Source organism: Scatophagus argus, chromosome 13 (genome assembly GCF_020382885.2).
Source record: "Scatophagus argus isolate fScaArg1 chromosome 13, fScaArg1.pri, whole genome shotgun sequence".
In the NCBI taxonomy this organism is placed as follows: domain Eukaryota; kingdom Metazoa; phylum Chordata; class Actinopteri; family Scatophagidae; genus Scatophagus; species Scatophagus argus.
The window spans coordinates 19,312,714-19,338,493 of record NC_058505.1 but is presented as its reverse complement, the minus strand read 5'-3'; the positions used below and the strand labels follow the sequence as shown (position 1 = coordinate 19,338,493).

General features: G+C 39.9%; 1 protein-coding gene across 10 annotated transcripts in view; it reads right to left on the bottom strand.

The window, feature by feature from the left end:
- Positions 1-4,608: 4,608 nt before the first annotated feature.
- Positions 4,609-25,780, bottom strand: part of ctnnd2b (catenin (cadherin-associated protein), delta 2b) — a 146,614-nt gene continuing 125,442 nt past the window's right edge. For 6 of the 10 annotated variants that reach the window (XM_046408255.1, XM_046408257.1, XM_046408256.1 and 3 more), the window contains 10 exons: positions 24,069-24,186; positions 22,520-22,702; positions 17,615-17,788; positions 16,268-16,418; positions 14,422-14,668; positions 12,292-12,385; positions 12,046-12,172; positions 9,813-9,941; positions 8,652-8,728; positions 4,609-5,804 (listed from right to left, as the gene is read on the bottom strand). In XM_046408255.1, the coding sequence (XP_046264211.1) occupies positions 5,541-5,804; positions 8,652-8,728; positions 9,813-9,941; positions 12,046-12,172; positions 12,292-12,385; positions 14,422-14,668; positions 16,268-16,418; positions 17,615-17,788; positions 22,520-22,702; positions 24,069-24,186 (1,564 nt within the window). In that variant the 3' untranslated portion in view covers positions 4,609-5,540. The remainder of the gene's footprint in view (positions 5,805-8,651; positions 8,729-9,812; positions 9,942-12,045; positions 12,173-12,291; positions 12,386-14,421; positions 14,669-16,267; positions 16,419-17,614; positions 17,789-22,519; positions 22,703-24,068; positions 24,187-25,780) is intronic. The other 4 variants (XM_046408258.1, XM_046408264.1, XM_046408265.1 and 1 more) reach the window with 1 other exon arrangement.

Below are 25,780 nucleotides of genomic sequence, written 5' to 3'. Positions count from 1 at the left end.
CAAGTGGAGATTCTGTGCTGAGAGGCAGGACAAAACCAAATGCCCCTTTAATGTTTGATGTGTCACACAACATGATTGAATTTGTAAAGCTTTCTACTCTTTTTTACTTTTGACCTGTTTGTCTCTGGGACTGAACCAGTCTGGACTGCAGACTGTTAAGGACTCCCTCCATGGACTGTTTTCACATTTCTGCCAAAACCTGGAGCTCGTAGGTATCGAAACACAAGACGAAACACAGCATAACAATTGATTTCTACCACTCGTTCAAGCATTTTTTGCACGCCAGTAGAAGTTGATGGAGGGTATCATCATGCATCATGCTGAGAGGGCAGAGAAACAACGACGTGGAGCGGGATTTAAAAGTATCGCTGGCTCAACTTCGAGTCACTTCAGCAAACCGCATTTCATTTACGAACCTCACTGAGGCAAAGGAAAACCAAATCTACATGCCAAATTTAGTGATGTCATCCTTCATGGGCTGACAAATCCATATACCATCACTGGCTTCTGAGGTTATACTGTGACTCATACTTGAATGTTAATGTGGATCTTTTTTTTACCTTAATTTATCACTGATTGTGTATAATTCCCTATACCTTTCCTTTGATATATCTGAAAATACTATATGTATGTATTTTTGACCAGGGATACTGAAAACAAAGGTTCCGTTAAGGGCCTATAGGTCAGTTTTATGCACCTCTTTGCCATTCAGGGAGAAGCTACTGTATAAGAGGCCATTTTTGCATAAAGTTGTAATGAAGCCTCTAACTGTGTAATGTCTTTCTCTGTGCTGTCTCATTACACAAAATGATAATCCAGATGACTGTTTGCTGCAATAAATTTGTTGCTCTGAGGCTGCCTAACTGAAAGAAAAAAAAAAAAAAGAAAAATCACAAATGATGCAGCCATCCTTATTCTTTTTTGAAGTGCTGCTAGCATTATGAAAAAAAACCCTCATTTTTACCACTTCAATAGAAAAAAAAATGCTGAAATGTAAAAGCAAAAAATATAACAATTTGTTAAAACTTTGTTTGTCGGTGATCTGAAATGTGTTTTTGTTAGAAAACTGGAGGGAGTTAGTTGAGCTGAGGGAGTTGTGCAGTTTACTTTATAGTGCTGAATCACTACAGGGATCTCCTGCGTGACCCAAAACTTGGTTGCTGCAAACAGAAATGTTAAAAAAATATCTGTACTGGGAACCATAAAAACACTGTAAAAAATATTACAAAAATATCTGCTTTCCAAAGTTGGGCTTTAGTGTGCTGAATGGGAACATTTAACCTTGTTTATCTCAGCCGCAGAAAAATACTGAACGTTAGTTAAAAGGAAGTTTGAATGTAGAATTCATTCCTCCAGTCACCAGAGTCTGCACCAGATTGTTTGTAACTACAGGTGTCCTGTAAAATATATTTGTGGTCTAGCTGAGATAAGGATGAAGATACACTTATCAGCCCATCTCATTTTTGGAGTCGTTACAGACGCCTGGCCCACGCTTTGTTCTGCAATCCCACAGTGCATGTGTAATGGAAAAGGACGTGACCTGATGCAAAGCTCTGAAAGATAAAATCTGTGCTTGTGGTGATTTATCTGCAGAGACTAAAATGGCTGCCACCCTGACCTGTGCTGCAGTTTCTGCAGCGACCACAAGAGGGCACTCATGACGTTAGATGTCAGCATTGTTGCGTGTAGCATGAATATAAACACATGGACTCACAGACATGCACATTGCTCTGGACATTAACCAGCATACATTAATGTGCAACACATACAGTCACACACGTCCCAGAATAAGAGATTATCTCATAAGGGGCCTTGTGGTTATATTTTCAACCTTCAGTTTTTCTTTTCCTGTTCTCTGCTGCACTGGAAATGTTTATATTGCTGCTGTATCATTTAGCATTTACAGTGGAGGCTGTGGGCCATTTTCAAATGATGTCAGTTATTGTCCTTAAGAATGTGAAATCTACTGAAATGAACAGTCATTAATGAATTACACAAAGAAATCTGCAATAATTTTCCAATCAGTCCAGTCTAAGTCAGTTTTCAGTAAACAACAAGGATATAATTTAATTTATCTACAAGTGCATGTTTACTACTACTACTACTACTACTGTTTTTCCCTCAAATGTTTCAGCAACACTGGTGCACTGCTTTTTGGCAAATGGTCTCTTTGGACCTACAGGACCACACAACAATAACTGACTGACTGATCACCGTGATGGGTTATTTGTCTCAAAAAAGATTCAAGTCTTTGTTAGTGAAAATGCACATTGTACTGATGGAGAGGAAAGCCAGGGGTGCACAGAAAGTAGGATCAAAGGTAGGACCTAAAAGTGTATGTTAATACCACTGTAAAAACCTGTACTTTTTATACACAGAACATGGTATAAAAACTCCTTTAAAAGAGGTTTGGCGGATGGGATGTTTTACAAACTACTGGTATCATTTCCCTCAGGATCAATAAAGTAGGTTAACTGGCTACTCTACATTGGCCCTAGGTGAGTCTGTCTTTGTGTGTCAGCCCTGCAACTGACTGGCGACCAGTCCAGGGTCAAACCCCCCCCCTCACTCGTAGTCAGCTGGGATAGGCTCCAGCTCCCCCATGACCCTGCAGGGATAAGTGGAATAGAAAACGGATGGATGGATGGATGGATGTTCAGTTATCCAGATTTATTTATTTAGACATTTATTTCTTGGAGTTTGATGTTCAGTTCAACAATTACTCAGTTCTTCATGAAGTCAAAGATTGTTCATTTTTGTAAAATTTTGGGCAATTTTTGGAGAGTGATATAAGCTGATTAATCAGCTTTTGGCTATTTCCAGCACCAAACTATTATATCAACCTTTGAAAATCCACTATCAATCGATCTCCACTTTAAAAGAATAGAAAATCCCACAAAGACAAACACTTTGGCAACAGAACAAACAACTCCCAAAGTCAGAGGTTCTTCAATGGTCCGTTTATATTTTTTTGGAACAGTTGCAATCTGTTTGAGGCAATAGAAAGATTCACAATTCTCTTTTTAAAACACGTTTGGTCTAGCAACAAAAAGGTTACCGACGTTATATTTCCATACAGGTCTTATAGTCAGGTTTTTTTCTGCCTAAGGATCACAAAGACATACATAACGTTGTCAGTTTCCAGATGCTCACTAACAAATACAGTACATCTGTTTTTCATCCAGTGTTTTTGTGGGGACAGTTGCATTATGAGTCATTGTTCAAGCATCGGAAGATGACCTCTAGGACTTCTAAACAGCAGTGGGTAGGGAGAACCAGGGTCTGTTGTCACATTTTACAATTTAACCTTTCTCACATAAAAAAAGAGAAAAAGAAATCACCATTTAGCTTCAGATTTACCAACAACAAATACTCATGCATTCATGGGTGCAATTTTTGCATTATGAGACCAATTGATTAGAATTAAGGGTTTTCATGCACCGGTGATTGTTCTTTGTTATGTGGGTTAAAGCGGTCACCTGTGACATGATCAGACAATCAGCAGTTTGTTATCGATGCAAAGGGGAACAAACATTTTGTGCACAGTTAAAATACAGACATGTTGGAAATACTTCTCACAGATGTAGCACCTTTTTAGACTGCTTCAGTGACAACGTGGATCCCTGGGCCCTGGCCTACTCTACTCCACATAGCAACAACATTACTACACAAAGTCGACAATTTAGTGTGTTGACCAGAAAAGAAAATGTGAACAAAATTCCTACATGTAGCTGTTTTTTTTTCCCATAATGTTGCTGCTATAAGTGACATCCACATCTGCACATAAAAAGTATATATTTATATTTATATAATATATATCCGTACTCTATTAACAGTTTTGTCTACCATGAAGTTAGAATTTCCACCCATCTCTCAGAAAAGCTTTTTTTTTTTTTTGAACTTCAAACATGGATTATTTTACAACACAGAAGTCAACTAAATTTGTACAACTTTGGAGGAAGCGATGCTCCGCCTGGTCCCAGTCCCTCCGTGTTTTGTTTTTTTTTTGTTTGTTTTTTTAGTTCTCTTTTTATGTTTTTTTTTTTTTTTTTGCCCCAGTTCCGGACAGTTTCCCAATAAAACACAGTTTAGAAAAACCAAAGCATTTACAAACTGGCATCATTAGAACCACAAGGATGTTCTGCTGAGAGCTTCAGCTGAACTTGGACCCTTTAACACGCCAACCCCCCCCCCCGGCCTTCTTCTTCAGCTGAGGGGAAGTAACCCTTGTTTGGCACGGTTATGTACATAATGAGCACAGTTCACTCACAGGAGGGGCTCATGGGAACAAAAAGGGGCATCTGAGGTGTCAATGTGGAAAGTGATCCACTAAAGAACCAAATGTGATGGAAAATGCCGCTCAACTGTTTGAGCCTCGCCTCAGCTATTTTGGCAGCTATCCAGTGAAAACTATCTGCAGGGCAGTAAAAGGAGCACCGTGACCTACCAGAATTTATGTTTCAGTACCTAAATCATATCCAGTGTTTCACATTAGTAAAGTGTTGACATCCATCTGAAGCTGTGATATGAATTTTGAAAGTCTGAGTGTAGATACTGTGTGGATATTGTGCATGTGTGTTTTGTTTTGTTTTTTCTTTGGGGGGGGGGGGGGGGGGGGGGGTGTTAGTGAGGAAGCAAGGTCAACCCAATGGCAAAAGGCCTGACATGACACAGAAAATAGTGCAATGTATAGTACACAATGCATCTCCATAAATGTACAGTGTACATCAAATACTATACAACCAGAATTGAGAATTAAAAAAGTAGAAACACAACAAAAAAAAGAAAAAAAAAAAAAAGGAAAAAAAATGTTACAAATGACAAAGTCCAGGAGCGTTCTTATGCCAGAGGAGGAAACATCACGCTGAAGCCACAGAGAGAAACAAAAGTTTGTGTGACAGACGTCCTACATGCCTACAGCTCTGCCTCTTGTGCTTCACATTACTAAAAGCCATGTTGCTATACCACATATTTACAGGCTTCTCCTGGAGATCACTCACACCTTCCATTTGCAATCCAAAACCTTCCATCCTCCACTCCACTGATCCATTTTTTCCCTCTTTCATTGTCCCTCTTCATCTCCATATATTTGCTGCTTCTTCTGTCCTTCCTTTCATGTCCGTCTCTCCTAAGTTCTGTATCCAGAGGCCTTCAGGTGCAGGAGGTCTTTCTGTCTGCTGAACCTTCTAGCAGTAGTTGATCACAAATTAAACACAGAAAGAAAACGTGTCTGTTGGTGGTGTGCATGCACATGCATGGCTGCTCCTCTGTTTGCTTTTGTTCCTCCTTTGTTTCCTCTCCCGCCAATGTCTTTGAAAGGAGTGTAATGTCTTAGACTTTTCTCTTTGTGTCTCTTTTCCTGCACTCCCTCTCCAATGTCCTGCTACCTATGATGCTACTCAGGAATTACAGTGGAGGATGGGGAGGGAGGGAAACTGTGCTCTCATCTTCTCTCCTCCACTCTTTAAACTATTTCCATCACAGTCCTCTTTTCCATCATCCATCTTCTCCTCCTCCAAATCCTCCACCCTCGTCCCTCCTTAGACCCAGGAGTCTGGTGAGGCTGGATAGTGGCTAGTCTCATAGTTGAGCTCGCTGTAGGGCCGCGAAGCTGAGTAGAAGTCCACATAATTGCCGGTGGACTTGAGGCCCTGCAAGTGCATGTTGAGGTCACCCTGCGGGGGGCGCCCTCCAGCTTGTACCTGGTTCTCATAAAAGGCCTGGTCCTCGTAGTTGCCGCTGTCGGGTGGGGGAGGGTTTTGGAAAGGGGGGTAGGGCTCTGAAGGCAGGCCTTGAGAAGATACCTGCGGAAAAACATAAAATGAGACAAAAGTAAGACTTTGATGGCTACATCTAAAACACCAACTGAGGTAGATTTGCACAAGATTTTGAGGACATAGATTTTTACAAGTGCTCTGAACTAACCCCCCAAAAAAAGTCCAGTGAATATTCATAGAAACAGAAACATATGACTGAAGATGTCTGAATGCTAACAGCCTTCACACTGTGAGCATTTAGCAATCTTTGCTAAAAGCCCTCAGGTCAATTTGAATGTGTTTCAGAAAAATTAGTCATGTTGCCAGCTATAGCTAGCATGCCAATAAAAATGCAAACAATAGATCTGCACCAAAAACGGAGACACAAACTCAACTCATACTCTTGTCTTCTCAGCTTTAAGACTGGAAGCTGAGCCCAGCCCTATATTTCATCTCTGGCATTAGCTCATAGAGCTAATTAAAGGTATCTGCTACATTCCCACATCAGCACTGAACTGAGCTTAAAGTTTGATGCAAAACAGTTAGCAGCACGTGAACCGGAATATACAGTGCACCCGGACAGTATTCACACCGCTTCGCTTTTTGCACATTTTGTTATGTTACAGTCTCATTCCAAAATGGATTAAATTCATTTTTCCCCCTCTAACTTCTTCACAAAATACCCCATAATGACAAAATGAAGCAAGTTTGCTTGAGTTTTTTGCAAATTTATTTAAAAAAAAATATATATATATATAACACATACATAAGTATTCACATCCTGTGATCAACTTTGTTGAGGCCCCTTTGGCAGCAATTACAGCCTCAAGTCTTTTTGAGTATGATTGTATAAGCTTGGCACACATATTTTTGGGCAGTTTCTCCCAGCCTTCAATGCAGAACCTCTCAAGCTCCATCAGGTTGGATGGAGAGTGTCGGTGCAAAGCCATTTTCAGATCTCTCCAGAGATTGTTTATCTTCCCTTCAACCCTTACTAGTCTCCCAGTTCCTGCTGCCGCAAAACACCCCCACAACATGATGCTACCACCACCATGCTTCACAGCAGGAATGGTATTGACCATGTGACGAGCAGTGCCTGGTTTCCACCAGGCATGATGCCTGTCACTCATGCCAAAGAGTTCAGTCGTTGTTTCATCAGACAATAGAATTTTGTTTGTCATGGTCTGAGATCTTTGTGACTTTTAATGCAGCAGAAATCTTTCTGCACCCTTCCCCAATCTGTGCCTCAACTCAATCCTGTCTCAGAGGTCTACAGACAATTCCTTTGACTTCATGACTTGGTTTGCACTCTAACATGCACGGTCAACTGTGAGGGCTTATATAGACAGGTCTTTCTAAATCACTCCCAATCAACTGAATTTACCACAGGTGGACTCAACTCAAGTTGGGAAACCTCTGAAGGATGATCAGTGGAAACAGGAAGCACCTGAGCTGAGTTTTGAGTGTCATGGCAAAGGGTGTGAATACTTATGTACATGTTACATTTTTAGTTTTTCATTGTTGCAAAAAATTCAAGCAAACTTGTTTCACTTTGTCATTATGAGGCATTTTGTGTAGAACTTTGAGGGAGAAATTTAACTTAATCCATTTTGGAATGAGACTCTAACATAACAAAATGTGGAAAAAGTGAAGTGGTGTGAATACTTTCCAGGATGCTCTGTATAAAATTAGTTCCTTGAGGTAGATAGCTGGACATGCTTTAGATGTTCACAATATATAAGAAAAGCTTGTCTTACATAAAGCTGAAAGAAAGGTGTTCAGTTTAGTGGATATTAATTGCTGATCTTCTCTGTCTTTTGTAAAACTAAATTTCAACTTGCGATGGTGATGCTCCTTGGAAATTGAAGCATTATGACGCATTTTACAACACAACCCCTCAGTTTTCCTCTTCTAGCAACCATGAATTATTTCATTTTAGGGTTAGGGTTAGGGTTAGGGTTAGAGAGTCAGTTCAGTATTATCATTCAGTAAAAGCAATTTGTCTATCATACTGCTGTGTTTTTGTGTCTTTGGTTTACCAGAAGCAAACTAGTATCTAAACAAAAACTGGATCTGACTGGTCAGAGGCGATAGCCATCAGTGGTGTCCATCGTTATACGTTGCTGTGAGACAGCCACGTCATAGGCTTGGAGCTACAGCCAGTCCAGGATATCACTGCCAAACAGTGTGATGGGTGATATAAAAATGCTTTTATGGGCAACAATGCAGAATCAAATGCTAGACCCTATAAAGAATAAACAAGGATCTATAGTTTATAGTTATAAGTTTATGGTGACCTATTTGTACTTCATAGTATTTCTATCCTCACTGACACTATCATTAAATTCTAATATGATAAAGGGACTAGTTTTGCTATTTTCTCTCCCCACAGAACTTTTGATTGGATTACTATAGAACCGTTCCTTCTCTTTAAGGTTATATGAGTCATAAAGCAGTAAGAAGGGCATGTGATGCAGCATGAAAAACACCAACATCAAGAAAAAGAGTTGCAAAGAAGAGCAAGAGACTGAAGGAAAGCTTCTCTAGTCTATCAGACGTATGCAGGGACATGTAAAACATGAAATGTAATGATGAATCTGCCTTGGGTGTTTTCATTTTTTACCCTCTGCGGACATCTTTCCTTAGTTTGTTCCAAGACTAGTTCCTTCTTCCACACATTTTTAGCTTACTTCAATGACAACTTGTAGCAATAAATCATCACATAAATGAAGTGAATACTTTGCTTAAAATTCTGACATTTCTTCTAGCAGTACTTGTCTCAATAAATACAGAAATGCTTTGTGATCACATTTTTAAGGGGTACAGCAGGGGTTGTGTATGTTCCTGTAATGCAATTCTGAACCCTGAAAACAGAGGAAAAGTGACTTGCTGTACCTGATTATACTTCAGGTCATCTGTAGGCGACACGTACGCTCCTCTGAGTAGTGTGGAAGATCCACCAGATATTTGACCTGCAGAGACAGAAAAGGCTGAGGACTTCAGATGAATGCTGAACTATTTATTCAGATATCACTGGTGTTGGTGGTGTTGGCTGGTTCTCAGTGTTATCACATGGAAGTAAAACTTTTTCAAGAATAAGAATTGAAATGATGATGAATAACAATGATAAAGGAGACCTTGGAACTGCTGTCAGTGTGCAAAAATGGCTGTTATGATGTTATCATAATGAAACACTGAAACAACACTGAAGCATTGCGTTCAAAATATCACATAATAGGAGACTCCATTTATCTTAGCTTACCAACAGTCCCTAAAGTTCACTGAGTATTGAAGGACTCATTGGATATTTTGTGGATATTTTCTAGTCTCAAAATCTCAAAAATAACAAGTGACCCCTTAACCCTAACCCTAATTTTGGTTTGAAATGCCATTTTAAAAGAAAGTAGCATTTAAAGTATGATACTATCACTGCTAGCTTGCTATAATTAGACAAATCAGTTTTATGGGAAATATGGTAATTTTTGCTGAAAGTTAAGATTGACACCACTTTTGTGCTAAATAAGAAGCTAATAGCAGCTTTAATTTAATAACAGCTGGAAATGAGCCAGGAAAAGGCTAGCCTGATTCTGTCCAAAAGTAACAAAATGCAGCTTCCCTAAAGCCCATGAATGCATTATATCATGTTTTTATCTTCATTGTTCCAGTGCCCATAATAGTCCAAAACAAACACTCTTTGATTTCTTTATGTATTAAACAAGACCTAAAGTGATACATTAACAAATTTTAGAATTGCTGGCAAGTAGCTTTTGTTATCATTGGACAGTAGCTATTTCCTTGTTTGCATTATTTTCGTTAAGCTAAACTAACCATCTCCTCGCTCCAACTTTATATTTACTGAACCAATAATGCATAAAAAAGTGTTAAAAAGTGGCATCAGTTTTCTTATCCTGCATTTTCCCAAAATGAACTGTTCTTTTAATATTTATGAAATCTACACTTCCATATAGTTGCTATTTAAGCATCACGCTAAGCTAAAATCGCATAAGCCAGTTGGAACAATATGTTTTAGTGCCACATGCAAAATGGGCTTCCTACCTGTCATGGCGTCCTTCCGGGATGTGTGCTCCCCCTTGTTGCCATGGTAACTGGCATTGCCAGTCGACTCATAGTCTGCCTTCCTCTCCTTCAATGCCATCATCTCTCTGGGGGAAGCAGGCGCGCTCGCTACACATCAACACAAACACAAGAAACATGTTTAACCCTCCATAATCAAAATGTTATCGGTACACTTTTGGATTCATAAGGAGAACACAACAGGAAGGATGAGCATTTAGGCCACACTGGAGTCTCTTCTCAGAAGAAAGCCCACAGTGATGTGAAAAATTGTACTTTTCTGAACATTTGAGATTTTGTATTAACCTGTCTGAAACTCAACAAAGACACAGCACTCTGAGGCTTCCCGGTGTGTTGTCCAACTTATTCTTCTGCCCATCATTCTGAAGTGAGTGAAAAATGGCTGGCTACTGTTTGTATTGTGACTAAAGCTATTCTTTGCAAATCTAGCTTTTTGACCAGGGTGTAATTTCAAAGAAATAACCACTGAGTCATCCTTCCTCTATGGATCTGCTGTATTTTCACCTTTCTCTCTGTCTTGCTGCAGGCCACTCTCTCCACCTGTATTTACTATGTACATATTTTCACTGTCTCAAACTCCCTTTGGCCTATTCATTTCTGTCTGTCTTGCATTACTCACCCAACAGTCCACTTGTATCAAGCAGGGCAAAATTGAAAAAGTAACACATAAAACATTGACACCCACAGTCGGGATGAAAATAATAAATGCTGGACTGTGAGGAGGGGGTGGAGGGAACAGTGGCAAAGATAATGAGTTAGATCTGGTTAGCCATATTGGAGGAAACCTGGCTTTTGATTTAGTGCCATATGGTTGAGTGTTTCCTTTAATATTCAAGTCATTATCAGCAACCTTTCACATAGAATCTACTGGCTGCCTGGCTGCCTCTGTGTCTTTGGTTCGCTTCTGTACATTATAACACAGTTAGCACTGATCCATACGCTCATTACTGCTCTGCCAATATCACCAGTCTACTGTAATATCAGCACCTACTTGGCCAATTATCTTCTGCTTGCTGCTGCGGTAAACAACTGTTGTAGGAATGTATTCCTAAGGCTTTATGCACACAATGGAGTGCTTTCTTTTTTATGTGAAAAGAGGTGAAATTAAGCAAATGGTTTGATGGACCATCTGCTCTCAAAATTGTAAACTGAGAAACAAAATAAAAATTGTGAAACTGGCTTCCAAACCAAAGTGTTTATCATTTTGCTACTGCCAGCTCATAAATCAAATTCTGGTGTTTGTTTTTAAAATATACATTCGACAGCCCCATAAAGCCTTTTCAAAACTTCTCACATAGAAAAAATTCAAATTGGTTTAAACTGTGTACATTGTAAAGAGCAATATATCGCTCCAATATAGACTTTTAAAAATTTATACCAGTCATTCAGTGTCAGTCACTTAAATGTTACTGCAGCAATCTTAGTTTCTTTCAGTTTGTTGTCTGTCTCTGCATTTGGTGCAGCATCTTGTACCAGACTGCAGTTGTAATGATTATAAAAGACAAAAACACCTCTTAAATAGGGGAATGTACTGCAGAGAACCTGTATTGTTAAGGCATCACCCCTTTTGCTAAGGTAATAAGTAACATATTAGTAGAGAAGAGGGGGCAGACTTCTTTTGCTGCTCGTGGAACACTTGAAGGCTTCTTCTCATTCAGACAAAGGTGTCTTTTAATGGAAGGATGGCAATGACATGTCAGCAGTGTTATAAACTGTATATCTGGAAAGTTTTTTTGTTCATGTTTCTGGGAGTCTCAACTTAAAACACTTGCAACATTTTGATCCAGCTCCTCACAAAAATGTTTTCTAATGAGTCCATTATCATTGTTATCTTTGGTTTAACTGGACATCGTTATTGTCCCACAGTCAGTTTCAGGACCTATTAGACTCAGACAAGTTTATGGGGAAGGCACTGATCACATTTCTTGGCATACGTGATTAAACTCAAAGCCCAGAAAGGCTGAATCCATGGAAAGTCCATAATAATCAAACAATAACTGCAATAACGTAATGGCGGAAACTTTTTTAGAGGGCAAGGATTTTACTTGACAGCAGAACAGCAGAATAATTTGCCAGCAGCTCCTGTAGTGTGAAGGTGAATGCATCTGTATTAGAGCGGTGTTTGTTTGACTGGACTGTGCTGATGGAAAGAGTGATGGAGGACAAATGGGAAGACAGGAAGGGGTCCACTCACCTGATCGATTGTTGGGTGAGGTTCGTACTGGAGAGATGGATGGAGTACGAGAGGAAGAATAAGGTCGCTGTCTGTCTCTCTCTATCGTAGAGGAAGAGCCAACAAAATGGTACTGCGAATAGCCATCCTAAAGAAGAGAAGAGAAGAGAAGAAAGGCACAGGAAAGGAGAGAAGATGAGAAAAGCAATTTATAGTTAAACACCAGCATGACTTTCCAGTGTCTAATGCAGTCATGCAGGTTCTTACCTTTTTGTAGAGGCTGCGGAGGTCGCGGTATTGCCACATGCTGTTCAGGACTTGAGATGCTGCCTTCACCACTTTAGGACTATGTCTGGGAATTCAGCAGAGAGACAAAAAAAGACACATACAGTATAAAGTTTGACCGTCTTTTGTTTTGTTCGAGTGGGAGCTATAAAAACATCACAATACAGATTGATGAAGAAACAGACATAAAGACAAAGACAATAAACCAGTATGTAAAGCATCTTCTCACTTCAGCCTCCCAAGAAATGAAATGATTGAAGATGCAGAATGTAAATGTTGCCTTTATCTCCTGAAACATGGCATTTAAATTGCCAAACTGCACAATTGCTTGTTTCATTGATTGATTGGCCAGTATTTCATTTTGCATCCTCCAGGGTTTGACTAATGGCAGTTTGTGTAATCAGCCCGCATGGCCTTATCAGCATTCTGGAAATTAAACTTTATTTTTTCATGTTATTTGGGTAAATGTTATTGTTTTGAATTCTGGGACTGCATATCCTGCTATGATGCAAAGCAGGAAACTGGATGTGCTTTGAAGGACAAGCAGTTTTTAAAAGCAATGACACAAATACCTTTAGTATTTCTAAAAACGACTATAATGATATAAACTTGACAGCTCTATTTGACAACTGTTAAAATTCATAATATGGCAAGAACGAATCAGCTAAGTAAAGAGAAATGACAATCCATCATTATTTTAAGAACTGAAGGCCAGTCACTCCGCAAAATTGCAAAAACTTTGAATGTGTCCCCAAGTGCAGTCGCAAACAACATGAAGCGCAATGAAGAAACTGGCTCACATGAGGACCGCCCAAAGAAAGGAAGACCAAGAGTCACCTCTGCAGCTGAGGATAAGTTCATCCGAGTCACCAGCCTCAGATATCGCAAGTTAACAGCACCTCAGATTAGAGCCCAGAAAAATGCCACCCAGAGTTCTAACAGCAGACACATCTCTACATCAACTGTTCAAAGGAGACTGCGCGAATCAGGCCTTTATGGTCAAATAGCTGCTAAGAAACCACTGCTGAGGAAATGCAACAAACAGAAGAGATTTGTTTAGGGAAAGAAGCACAAGGAATGAACATTAGACCAGTGGAAATCTGTGCTTTGGTCTGATGAGTCCAAATTTGAGGTCTTTGGTTCCACCCGCAGAAAAGGTGAACGGATGCTCTCTACATGCGTGGTTCCCACCGTGAAGCATGGAGGAGGAGGCGTGATGTGTGGGGGTGCTTTGCTGGTGACACTGTTGGGGATTTATTCAAAATTGAATGCACACTGAACCAGCATGGCTACCACAGCATCCCGCAGCGACATGCCATCCCATCCGGGTGCGTTTAGTTGGACCATCATTTGATTTTCAACAGGACAATGACCCCAAACACACCTCCAGGCTGTGTCAGGACCATTTGACCAAGAAAGAGAGTGATGGAGTGCTGCGCCAGATGACCAGATGACCTGGCCTCCACGGTCACCTGACCTAAACCCAATCGAGATGGTTTGGGATGAGATGGACAGCAAAGTGAAGGCAAAATTGTCAACAAGTGCTCAACATCTCTGGGAACTCCTTCAAAACTGTTGGAAAACCATTTCAGGTGAGTACCTCATGAAGCTCACTGCGAGAAGAAAAGAGTGTGCAAAGCAGTAATGAAAGCAAAGGGTGACTATTTTGAAGAATCTAAAATATAAAACATGTTTTGATAATTCCATATGTGTTCATTCATAGCTTTGATGCCTTGAGTGAGAATCTGCAATGTAAATAGTCATGAAAATAAAGAAGAACCCTTAAATGAGAAGGTGTGTCTTTTTGACTGGTAGTGTAAGTAAGGGATAAGGTAAGGGACCTGTGGCTCCTGTCTTGTCTTCTCATTGATACTGTAGTCTTCAGTCACATTTGATACACTGATTGTTAAAAAAAAAAAAAAACCTTTCAAAATCAGTTTAAAGAACATAACTAATTCTGTTGCAACTTCTATCAGGCTCTGAAAACTGTTAATACTTGCTCAGGACACTGAACCATGATGGTGCTTCTAACCACAACCTCATCTTCTCATTCTTCTACACTTCTTTCTTTCTGCCCTCTTCCACTTGACAACATCTTTCCATTCGGCTTACTTGTCTCCTTTGCTGCGGGCGATGCCGATGAGCTTCTCGATGCCGCCTGCATCCCTCAGGGCCTTGGTGTTCTCCATGTTCTTGGTGATGACCTCATGCAGTGCGCAGCAGATAGCTGTGATAGTGTCGTCCGACATGGTCTTCCCTATCAGGCTGCTGGTGTTGCCTCCTCCTCCCCCGCCACTGCTGTTGTTGTTGTTGCTGCCTCCAGGCAAACGGTGCACCAGGTCCCTCATGGCATATTTACCTGAACGACAAGATGGGTAGGAGTGGGGTGGAATAATTAAGGTTGTAAGTGGAAAGGAGGCAACAAGGAGGAAACCCAATTTGACTTCTGCAATGTTAACTTTGATTGGTATTGTATGTGGTGAAAGTGATCTCACTCACTCACTCCGTAGAGATAAAGTTCAGAAACTAATGGCTACTCATCCATATCAAATCCATTGTGAAAAAGTGAAAAAAGAGGACCACTTCCCTCACTTTTGACCTCTCACCACCTTATTATTTTTGTACAGTCCCTAATTTGATGGTGGCTTCTGCACTACCTAAAAGTCCAAAATACAACCTGGCTGGGTGGCTGTCAATGATGCTGACTTGGACATGTGATCTAACAGTGGCTGGCTACATTTCCCATGACACCCAAGTATTGCTGTCAGGCAATCCACTCCACCCTCTGCCCCTCATTCTGATCGGGTCATCACCCTGGGGTGGTGGAGGCATGTCACAACTGATGGATAGCTCACATCCACTTTATTTGTTTTCTTGTCTGTAAAACTCCTGTTGGGACAGGAAGCACATACACTCCAGATTCTTCTGATTTATATATAAAAACATAATAACATGTGAAAAATGTAACATAGCCTGCTGCAGAATACAGAGTTAAAACTCATGAAAAGAACGAATGAAATTTACACATATCAAGTGCGTTATCGTCATATAATTGCAGTATTGGCAGTATTCTCAATATTACAAGCACACATTGAAAATGAAGCTCTCAATCAAATTGGGCAACAAAACAACACTTGGCACACAGTAGACCTGTACTGACATCTACCACCAAAAGCTCTCAGGATGCAGCTACACAATATGCTGCGTCTCTAATGCAATATCATCATGGTAGCACAACAGAAGTGAGAGCAAGACAACATGTCTTATCAAAATATACAAGCGTGCCCCGTGGCAGCGAGATACAAGGCTGACATTACAACCCATACGCTCTACACACATGAAGGGTTCACACATGTAGACACAGCTTAGCTCAGAGCCTCAAGCATGAGACAGAGCAGAAGAGTGGAAGGAGGCATGGGGTAGTTGCTATGGAGACCAGTAGAAAAGCAGAGTTTATTACAGACATCACTCGATCTCTCTCAAAGGAAAATCAACCATCAAATATGATCAGAGCAGGTCAGAGCAGCGCTACTATCTGCTTAAAAAAAGGAAATCATCTGTATATAAACAGAGAAATGTCAAAGAGACATTTATCTCTCCTTAATTAGACAAAATAAAAACACCAGCCCACTGCCAGTCATCCATTTCCCGACAGCAACAATGCAAATAACATTTCAACAGTGCCTTTTTAATCATTACTGCTAAACATTTCTACCTAAACAAGTATAATGTTCATTATTAAAGTGACTGATGCTGTAAGTGGGTCAGTATAACTGCACTTGTTATCAATGCCATTAGCTTCAATTAAAGCAGAAATAAGAACATTACTATACTAGTTTTAATGACACTCAAATAATAATTTCTTGTGTATGCGTGTGTGTTTGTTTGTGTCTTGCTTGTACAAGAGACAAACAAGACACAAACACTGACAAACACTTGCTGTGTATGCACAACTCACCAATGAGCTCCTTGTTTCTTATGTCCAGAGCCATGTTCCTCAGAGCAGTGGCCACGGCGCAAACCACCCGGTCGTTATCTATCCTCAGCAACTCCACCAGGATGGGGAGGCCCTTCTCCTTGCGCACCGCAGCACGAATATACACCGACCACTGGACGGGACAGAGGGATGCAGGCCGAGGGACAGAGCGTCAAAGATTTGTTTTTATCCCTTTTTCCTTATTTCTAGTGTACCCTGATCAATCTTTTGAACTGATGTACCACATTACAGCCAACTCCTTCTTTACTTTTATATACATTTACATTTACATTATATACTATTTCAGTTAACAATCATTGGTGTTATTCTTTTTCTCAAAAAAAAACCATGGCACAACATTCAAAGTTGACACAACATGGTCGAAGCTTCTTCATATAATGCTGTCATTGGTGTGTTAACATGCTGACAAACACAAAACATGTGATGGTAAGCATGTATAATGTTTACCATATTCATCATTGTGGTTTAGCGTACTATTATATTAATTATGAACCATACTTAATTGCAGACCATCCAACAGTAAAGGCAGTCTACCTAGAACTCACAATGTGTTTTTCAGTGGTGGGCTAACTAAGAGACAGACAGGCATTGCCAGTTGAGCTATGCTGTTAACATGGCTAAAAAAGGTATTCTTTTGTTTAAAGATACAGTAATTTGACAGATATTGAACTCCATTCATTCATCCGACCCAGGCCTTTGAAAAAGCAGCATGATAAGAAAAATTCTTTACTTAAGGTCCAATGTTTTTCTGAAGGTTTCTGAACTTCCCCAGCAAATAGTATAATAATGGTATCTCTTTGGCAAATCAATGACACTGTATTTACTAGCACTTTCTAAGTCATCTCTATTTCATGAGAAAAGCGAGCTCTCAAATGCAGGTTTATTGTTTGTATTTGTCCAAAGGCTGTTCACATGCTGTCTGAGAAACCTTTAGACAGACAGCATGTCTGTCTGTTAACCTGCCGTTTCATCAATGAGGCTGGAAAAAAAAAGACATTTTAAAATGGTCTCTTGTTTAATTTAATTATCCGACAAATATTGATGAAAATAAGATTTATTATCATTTACTGCGTCTGAAGTGGTGATCTCAAAGAGATGTGTGACAAATGGTAGATTCAAACATGAGGAAATAGTTTGATATCCCACAGCCCAAAATTATCAGAAAACGAGGGGCTGTTGAGCTGTTATTTTTGCCGTGTGCTGAGATTTTTCACTTTCAAAACACTTTTTGGCACCCACTAGAACTTCACTACACTTGTACAGATGCCCTTTGGAGTAACAGGCACAAGCACAGCTCTGAGTCCTTACCTTCCAGCTGCCAGCAGCTAGGTTCTGCAGAGCCCCAGCTGCTCCCTCCAGGGTGTCTGGGTTGGAGCACTCAGACAGCAGTGTGAGGTAGGGCTTGACAATGGTGGGGTGCCATAACATCTGGATGCCTTTCGGGGGCTCCGCCAAGTCTGGAAATGGGCCGACGCCGTCCCACTGCGGAGGATGAGACGTGATTCAGAATAGAAAAGCATTTTGAATTCCGCGTGAGGTGAGGTTTGACAGTGGTTCAGTGCCAGCATGGTCGCCTCAGGCAAGAAAAGGGAAAGGAGGGGGACAGATTTGCTATTCATAAACAGTGTATAAATAAGGTGGCATTCATCTATTTGTACATTCTGTTTTTCTATATCCTCTGTAATTGAAATCTGACATTTCCTCCCGCACTGATCATACATTTTAAAAAATACACACGCATACTGTGTGTGTATATTTAATCAATATTAAGCGTGCATTGCGCTGCCTCATGAATACAGGAGATTTGTCAATGACACTGCAATATAATTCACACAGATTAGCGGGGCTGACATTTGACTAACGTGTGTTGATTAGTAGGTGCATTATGAAAAAATAATTTCATTTGTACCAAAAGTAATCATTAGCTGCTGCCCCAGACTGGATATTGGACTGATTGTTATATGCATCACCCATATTTTTAGAAATACAAAGGTCACTACACATTCAAATTCAAATACAACAGAAGATCACTGGTGCCAGCTCACTGTTCATCCAGGACTGCAGACTAGGGCTGACCAATAACAATACATTATTCTTTATTGTTCTTTAATGGAATCATATTAGGGTTATATGATAATGACATGCTGTCGTTTTGCTAATTTCTTTGCTCCCCGGTAATTTCTTTCAGGCCCGGTGCCAAGAGGGGTACAAGAACGCTTTGCCCTCTCAATTCTATTTTTTCTTCTCCATCTATGGGAAAACAGCAAAAACAATAAAATCATTAGCTGACTGTTGAGACTGTTGCTCAGCTGTAGTTTCAGAACGATGGACAGCGCTGTTAGATGTGTATAAAGGGTGCATGCAAAGCGTATACTACGGCAGCGCTGTCTATGGTACTGAAACAGACTTGAAGAGGCCAGTAGACAGACAGACAAACGGAACACGTCACTTACTTCAGTTTCTTGCCTGCTTGCTTTTCTTGGTTGAGATATAGAACTTTCAGTCCTAAATCTATTTTTGAATGTTATTAATAAATCTGAAAAATATTTAGCACTCTGCTAATGTTACGTTCTTACGCGAGTGCTCTCAAAAATAAATGTAATCTTTGAGAAACAGTTTTATGTTGTTGTCTAGCCTTTTTGGATGCTATTACATGGTTAAAGCAATGCATTAGTTACCCCTCACAGTTTTAACAGCTCCCTCGGCCTCTTCCTCATTTATTGAAATTAAATTGGAATTAAGTTATTGAAGTTTTAAACTTTCTCCGAGTCTGGTCTCAAGTGATGCATAATGTTGGTACAGTGATCATTGATTGGAAGATCTGTTTTATTTTGCGCATGATTCAGCATACATTTTCCATATTGTATTAACACTGACACTGATTGTGTTTGTCAGACGGTCCTCATCCCAAGCCTTTTCTTGTAAGGTCAAAATTGAAACATACCTTTTGAAAATTTAGACAATACAGTCTTATTTTAACCTCTGGCTTGCTTGTCAAAAGCTAGACTTGTATTTTGCTTTATCGTAAATATATCTCCTGCGTAAGTCTTTTAGCATGATATCATGTAATTAGTCAGCAAGTACATATACTTCATCAGGGTTTTGTTCAGCTTGACATATTAAGAAATGCACCATATGCTTCCTACCACTATTTCCAATGATGTAATCTCACATGACATCTGTTAAGGATCTGTAATATTGCCAACACACCATACTGAATGAAAAACCAAAACATATTGTCTTCTCTTGCTTCCCTGTTTGTCTTTGACCTTATTATTCTACTACTTTCTCCTTCCATCATGCTTCTTTCAACCCCACCATTTGCCCCAGCTTCCCTTACTCTCCCTTTATATCTCCTCTCCTCTCCTCTAATAACCCCACAATTGATAGAGTTTTGCCCTCTTCAACAAGCTCCCCAATCGCTACTTCATAGTAATCACCCACAGCTGCACTGGAATGGAGACAGACGGTTAGAGGGAAGGAGGGGGTTGTGATGGTAGTGGTGGTGGGGGTTACATATTATCATTATGAAGAAGTTATGATTTGTCCCTTTACAATCTGATCCCAGAGTGAGTTTTGAGATCCTTCATCTCCCTGTTTCTGCTTGGATACGCAAAAAGTTCATCAAGGGTTCGCTTGACAAATGGAAGTTAAAGGCCGGGCTCATCACTAGCATTTTTAAAAATCTCCTTTTATCTGTCTTTTTGAGAAAATGAAAGGGGCAAAAAAGCATGCAGGGCTAATGAGCAATTCACCCTCTCTGATCCACCGGAAGTGTTGGGTTTTCAATCCCCACAGCTTCACTAGAAGTTGTAAAAGACGTCTTCCACTCAACCAGAATGTGATGCTGATTGCTTATTAGCATGACAAGAGTTTAGAGCCTACTCCAAAGCAGCCGTATGGTTTCTGCCAATTCTACAATGACAAGAGCACAAATTTTTTAACTAAACAGACGATGAAACCCTGCCTGTTGGCAACAGATGGACAGACGCTGGAAGTCCAGAGAGAAACACTAAACCGGTTTGGTATTTCTGAATTTTGTGGTAGTCAGTAAGCGGAGTGCCACACATGGTTTAATCTGCACAGCTACAATCTCCTGGTCCCGTTGTGTAAAAACCTTGTAGCATATGTTCATGACATTGCACAGAACAACAGAAAGTATTCAATTAAGACATTAAGACATTTTTGAAGACACAAATTTCTATCGCATCATCAAGCTCTTTTTGATACATGTGCCTTATTTTGGAGCCGTGACTAATATATAATCCAGGTGCCAGGTGAGTATCAGTAGTTGACGTGGAAAACAACTCTAGCTCAAACATCATGAATATCAAAGAAAGCTGCAGTGCATTCATAAATATTCATTTGAGACTAGAGATGGTTTGAACCAAGGATGAACTGAGCAAATGTTTCTGAAGTAGAAACAGCAGAGAGTTGAATTACAAAATGAAATACCGAGTCCTCCATTTGGAAACAAAACAACAGTGACACCTGCTCTGACACAAGACGCGTAACAAAATGATACAAATGAAAACATAAAATGGTAGGGATAGTGTCTTAGAGAGTACACAGTAGGTGCTCTATAATAAAGGCTCAAGATGACAACGTTATATCTGAACTACTGTTATTATGCTTTATTGTTTTACTTCAATCATCCTGATGTGGACTCCTGACAGGAAACACCAACCAATAAAGTCACAGCACTAAAGCATTAATGCACAATTCCTCATGCATTATGTACTCGCTGAAGATTTTTATGTGGTCATTAAAATTCTATAAGATGCTAGTATATTGTTATGAAATAAGAGGGTAAGTAAAAGAGGGGGAGAAAGAGATAAAGGAACATGGGAGGAGACGATGACTAAGATGAGTCAACACTCAAAGTCTCACTCAGAGTATTAACAGCAGTAACTGACTGCCACATCAAGAGTCACAAAAGCATAAATAACGTAAAGAAGACAAACACAGAACACAGAAAACACACAACACCCATCCAAGTAACCGGTTAGCATTAAGCTAACAATGGGCGTGAGCATCAGCTCCTCCACTGAGTGAACGTCCCTCTGTAACCTTAGCATCTAGCTGCCATGTTCCTGCTTGTTGATGTCTCCTTTGATAAAGTCCTGTTCACATACAGTGACTCAAAATTGCAGGCTTTCTCATCTCTCACGAGCCCTGGAGCTTGTGGGCCTGTTAAGCTTCCAGCCAGTAATTTGCATACTCATCTTTGACTAGGCAGTTACTTTCTGCAGTTGCTGCTACACGGGCATACAATGAAGTGGTTCATTTCCTGAGAGATCTGTTTCCATTCATCGTTGTCTTATCCAAGTATCATAAAATTATATCATCTGAGATGCCTGATTCGATGTGAACTGAACTGATATTCGTCTGAATTCTGTCGCACCCTCAGTCTTTGAGTCTGTATCTCTAAATGGGTATTCAGACTGAGTGCATAGCAAATCTTCTGTTTCATTTTGATTGCGCCAATTGACCACAAGTTTGTCTATGTAGTCCAAATTTATTTAACTACAAATAATACACAGAACTTAGTACACAGGTAGGATGCTATGTGTAGTTAGCCAGCAACATAAGCAGACTAGGGCTGCCACTAATTGATAAATCTATCAATTATTTTCATAGTTAATTGTTTATTCTATAAAATGACAAAAGGAGAAGTAGCACACTGCAAAGTAGAAAGCAAAGCTGAAGATCCTGACATTTAAGAAGCTGGAACCAGCAAATCTTTCACCGTTTTTCTTGATAAATGACCAAAATGACTAATTGATTATCAAAATAGTTGGCAACCAATTATCTTTTCAACTAATCATGGCAGCTTATAGCCATCTATGTGTTTCTTTGTGCACTGTTTCACAGGCGCTGGCCCTCTTTTTGTACTAGCAAGAAGACAGCATTTAGCTGAGATCAAACACAGGCCATTAGCTTGTCTGGATATTCATCAGAGCACTGCTTAGAGGCATTATCCACCATATTATTAACTACTTAGATCTGCAGCACTTTGTGAGCACCTGACCCAAACAAGAAACCCTCTGAACTTTCAGCTGAGGCTGCCAACAACTTTTATTTCACATGAAGCACTTTGACCAAATCAAGAAAAACATCAAAAGAAGAGAAGAGGAAACTTAGAGGAAAAAGACAGCAAAGGAAACAGAGGAGGGAATTTGAAGACTCCCTTCTTCCAACTTGTTTTCCCACCTGGTCATGTCCCTTCTTTTTCTTCTTCTTCTTGCCCCAGCATCCAGAACTCTCTGCGTCTTTCCCGCCGGTGTCACATAACAGACCGTCGAGCTCCTCCGACCCCCCCTGCTGGCTGTGAGACGTCTCTGCAGCCAGACGGTACGACAAGTTCCTCAAGATGCACACACAGTTCTCTACAGTCTGATGGTGAAACAGAAGAGAAAGAACGAAAGAGGCAGAGAGACGTGAAAGAAGTGAGATAGACATGAAAGTACGACAGATGGCAATCAGGCAAACAGACAAATACACACTAAAAATCAGCCTGTAGACACATATGCACACAGACACACACACACACTCGCTCTCAAACAAGCACAAATATATGAACATACTGCGCAATGCTGACTGTAAAATATACAACATATATACACGAGCACACAGACACACACATGCTGTGTGCATAATGTAGACAGACACACACACACACACACACACACACTAATCCTATTGTTGTGAGTGGCTACACAGTCAACAGTCTGAGACTTTGATCTTGTGAAGGATTTCTAAGGATTAAAAACTTCACATCTCCACTCAACGCACACACACACACACAAACACACACTTTGGCAATAGTCAGACCCAACAAACACATCTATGTGTATAACACATATGCAAGCACATCACACGCACACAAACAGATACACATGGTTGCTCACAGGCTTACATAAATGCACACTTTCACTCACTCACTCACTCACTCATTCACTCACTCACACACACACACACACACACACACACACTCAATAGCAATGTTTCTGTGTCACTGGTCATGTGGCTGTTTGGGATTTTAAAGTGGATTTTTTGTATTTGCACTTATTACCTTTAATCATTCTGTCTGTAAGTTTTTTGATATTTTCTAATATTTTCTTGGCAATGGTCTGAACACTTACTCTGGTAACTTGGCAACGTTGATATGTTAAACTGTACTTTACAGTTTCAAGATATTATTCAGTGATTTGTGATGATTGTCAATATAAGTCTTTGTATTTGTATTTATCAGCAGGTTCTTATCTGAGAACAGACACACAAACTTGCGAAATTTACTTTTTTGCGTGTAAGTTGTAGCCTGCAAGGCTTGGACATTAACATACAAGCAACAAGCAAATAATTTATTCAAAAATAATATGCATATTCAGTGTATACAGTCTGCAAAGACACAGATAAAACACATTTGCATGTATACATAACCAATGTAAATTTATGTAAATTATACATATTTTTGACATATAATCATCATGAAACTAATTTTTACAAAACTAAAAATAACCACTAATATTTGGGTTTTTTTATTTATTTGGGTTACACATGAACATACAGAGAGACACATACACACACATAAAGGAATTATCAGTTTTTTATTATGCACGTGCACATACACACACTATGTGCATGTGCTTGTATGTGCATGTGCTTTTATTGAAGTGATTTTGTGTGCGTGAGCTAGAGGCAATGTGCATGTGTAAGTATGTGTGAATGACAGTGGGCTGTACGTGTGTGAGAGAGTTACCTTGCTGTCAATCTCACTGCTCCCTAAAGCAGTCTGGATGACGTAGAGCAAAGCGTCTGTCAGACCCTCACACTCCCTCATCCTCCTCCGGGCCTCCTCGCCTGCAGAACTCACATTCCTGTAAGATCAATCAATGAAAAGTCCATCTAAAAACAGGTGTGAGAACACATGCGTATGTTGAAGCATACTGATATGTGCTACTGCAGGTGTATGCTTGCCTGTGTGACAGAGAGAAGAGACTCTGAGTGTAATGCCCTTTAAATGTCAGACTATTAAACATGAGCTCCTTGCACTCTCAGTGTCAGTGAGAAATGGCACCAAGCTGCCAAAACTCCATTAGTTGCATTTGTTGTCCCATGTCTTTAATAACAGTCCTCACCATTTAAGTCTCAGCTCTGTGATTTCAAGGTACGGGGTGTGGTGTTTTACAGCTGCAGTGCGACACAATTAAATACATTTAATCACACAACTAAACACTAAATACATTATCATACATGCTAGTGATACATTTACTTATGTAAACTGTGATAATGCCTAAATACTCTTACTTGTTATGGTTGTCTTTTAATATTACTACTACTGTAGAGCACCAGGGATTGCTGCAAGCTTTCAGCAATGCAGACACAAACTCTGTTAGTATGTTTGGAAGTGTGTTTTGGAAGCGCTGGGAGGTCGCAATAGGATCACTGTGGTTACACATCCACAGATGGAGATATGTGTGTTGTGTATATATGTTTTGTTTAACACACTTTTGCTAGTAAAATGCAAACTGTGATGAGTCTTATGCAGAAAGCTGGATTGTTTAAAATTGATGCATATCTGTTCCATGAGATGTGCGTGAGACAGGCAACTGAAAAACATGGCTAAAATTACTTCAGTATATCCATGCGGCTATACACTTCTTCTTCAAAATCTGCAAGGTTGGCTGTGCTGCACCACTATGGCTGTCCACATCTGCAATAGAGGTGCAAGGTCCCTCCCCCTCCAGTATCCCCATCATTGTAGGAAAAATACATATGGTGGTCAGTGGTGAACAGAGAAACCAATAAGTTTTTGATCTTCAGTGGAGTCTCAATTTTTTAATTATAATCATATTTAAAATGCACAGCCAAATAATCACTTGAATTTTCCAATTTCCTCACAAGCTGCTGTGTCCTAGTCTGGATCTCCTCTGGCTTTTGACTGAAAGCCATACTCGCCTGTACATTGCAGTGTCTGACTGAGGACACAAGCCGACACATCACAATAAAAGCTCTCGAATGGAACTTAAAACCACTTTATGTACTCCTCTCTTTCACAAATTTCCTTTATAATGAATACCACCTGTTAATGGATTCAATTGACTGGATTAATCTCAGTCAATTTGGCTTAATTAATCCCTCTGAAGCCTTCCCCTTGCATGGCTACAGGGCTGCAGATTATCTCTTACTACGATCTTTTAGTATGAAGAATGTAAATAACGAGAAAAAAAAACGCAGTGCTAAAGAAAAAAGGTTATGCATGTACTGGTGGAGCCTTTAAACAGAACACAATCTGATTAATCCACGTAGTTCTACTACTGTGAGCAAAACTGCACTGACAAAAAATTGTCACCCTTTTGGTAACAACGAGGGGAGACTGTTTCTTTGTCTGTAATTTTATAATCAAAAGCAGGATTCTACTGGGTTCCCCTGATTGTTTGTGATTGTTTGACTTGAGTTCCAATCCAGCCA